Source organism: Opisthorchis viverrini (genome assembly GCF_000715545.1).
Source record: "Opisthorchis viverrini unplaced genomic scaffold opera_v5_1340, whole genome shotgun sequence".
NCBI classification, from domain to species: domain Eukaryota; kingdom Metazoa; phylum Platyhelminthes; class Trematoda; order Opisthorchiida; family Opisthorchiidae; genus Opisthorchis; species Opisthorchis viverrini.
In genome coordinates, this window is record NW_008753207.1 from 2106 (window position 1) to 4129 (window position 2024).

General features: G+C 45.7%; 1 protein-coding gene across 1 annotated transcript; it reads left to right on the forward strand.

Moving 5' to 3' along the window:
* Positions 1-1666: 1666 nt before the first annotated feature.
* T265_12172 (hypothetical protein) lies at positions 1667-1855 on the forward strand (the record flags this gene model as incomplete). The annotated part of the gene is made up of 1 exon (XM_009179243.1): positions 1667-1855. A coding segment is annotated over one exon (189 nt), but the record flags the coding sequence as incomplete, so codon positions are not given.
* Between the last annotated feature and the right edge of the window lie 169 nt (positions 1856-2024).

Consider the following 2024-nt stretch of genomic DNA (forward strand, 5'->3'; position numbering starts at 1 on the left):
TATTCCATCAATTAACTAAATTGCCAATTTCAAAACTAAACTGTCTCCGGGAGAACTTTTTACCTTTTGCTTCCCCTGATAATTGTGCTGCCTACATGGCCGACAAAAACCAGGCCGTGAGCTTAAAGAATTCAGAAGTCCTTCATTGCAGCCACCAGGGGGAAACCTGCTGTTCTTGTATGTGGTAACCGCAAGGGTCACAGCTCAGCTGGTCGGGAAATAATGGTCACGTGAGTGCTGAAACCGTTGCAAGGGTTTCAGCAAGAGATAAAGTCCTTCAAAACCTATTGGCTTTATGTTTTTCAAAAAAGGATTTCCTATAAGTAACCACGCGAGCGTGGTGCAACCCGCGCAGTTCCATGGTCACGTAAGCTTTGCCGAAGTCTGGACGTCGATATGGCACAAGGACAAGGTTTTTCCAATTCTTGATCACAAAAAGACTGGTCGTTGTTACTACAGACCCGAGGTCTGACCTGCTTTAAACGTCAGAAGCGGGAAAAAGTCTACATCTGATAAAAAAACGTGAGCTAATGAGATCGAATCCTCAAAAGTCAAATAAAAACCATCGCCCGGCATGTACATAAACAGTTCTATTAGAGTGCTTGAACGTCGTCAAGAAAGACATAAAGTTTGCCTGATTGGCTGTAGTCGACGTCCTTAACAAAACCATCCCGTTGAAAGGCTCGCATGGGAAGGTGAAGTCAGCTTTATGGTGAATAGTAGATGCATAATTACCTTCGGCGTTTTTGCCCAGCCACACTACTCTGAACTAGACTTGCTTCCCACAGCATAAGAAGGGAACCNAAAGGCTCGCATGGGAAGGTGAAGTCAGCCTTATGGTGAATAGTAGATGCCTAATTACCTTCGGCATTTTTGCCCAGCCACGTTTTGTTGGCACACAATGGACACTTTTGGCAGGAAGATGGTTTCAGTAGTGCTAAGCGTCAATCAGCCTGCATTATAAGGAACGGTTGCGTGTCAGTTAAATAGAAATTGTGCTTGCGTGTGTCTTCGCAGCCGGCGCTTGTGTCTTTACGCGTGTAACAAATGGTTGTTGGAGATAATCATGGTGCGTCGAATGTTTATTAGACGAATTTGAAAGGATGGCGTCATCTTTGTATGCCGACAATGGGGTGGGACATACTTTGCTATGAACCACGAGGAGTGGAGTAAGTTAAAAGTTGTCTGAATATTCTATGTAAGAAGTACTGTACGCCTTTTAGACAGGAGCATGTAGTCGGCATGAGAAGTGCTTGTAGCAGGGATAGCTAACGTGGTGTGTTGGATATCTCATCATCATCATAGTTATTTTCAGTCGCAGACTGCGTCATGGTCTGTAATACAAAGTGTATCGAGATGTTGAATAATTGACCGGTTGGCTAACTGTACCACCTGAGAATACTGGAGTTGTATTGTAGACATCCTCAGGGATAATATTTCCGTTGGACTTTTTGGATGTTAGAGGCGAAGCAGGTGCCCCTGGAGAACAAGGTTGATTGTTTGTTAATCATTTAATACGTGGTAAAGGGCGATTTCGGAAGTTACTTCGAGGCATTAGAGGATGATGGTTGAGAAGCATGCGATATTGAAGGGCGTAATTTATGAATAGATCGCATCGAGACAGTCCGTCTTTGAATGGACAGAATCATGGGTCAGATTTCAAGCTATGGATTGCTGGACCAAATACGGTGGAGGCTCCGGTTACCTACTGATTACCACACAAACGGGACCGATGACTCCGATGGTTTGGTCTCAACAACGTTGCGCGAGAGCAACCATTCAGCTCCACCGGATTACTGGATGGGAGGCCGTGGGCGAATGTTTGGACGGAGGTGCCTTTTTCCGCGTTGCTTGAAGGGAGGGCAACGATCGAGGATAGTTTGATGGAAGTTATGATCACAAACCGACTGGGAAATGGGGAGCTCCAATGCAGAATGGAGTCGCTGTGCTCCGTGTGGGGTCTGTCGAGACAGGGTACTTGACCATCATGACTGACCGATCTGATTAGGATCGAATGGGGGGGG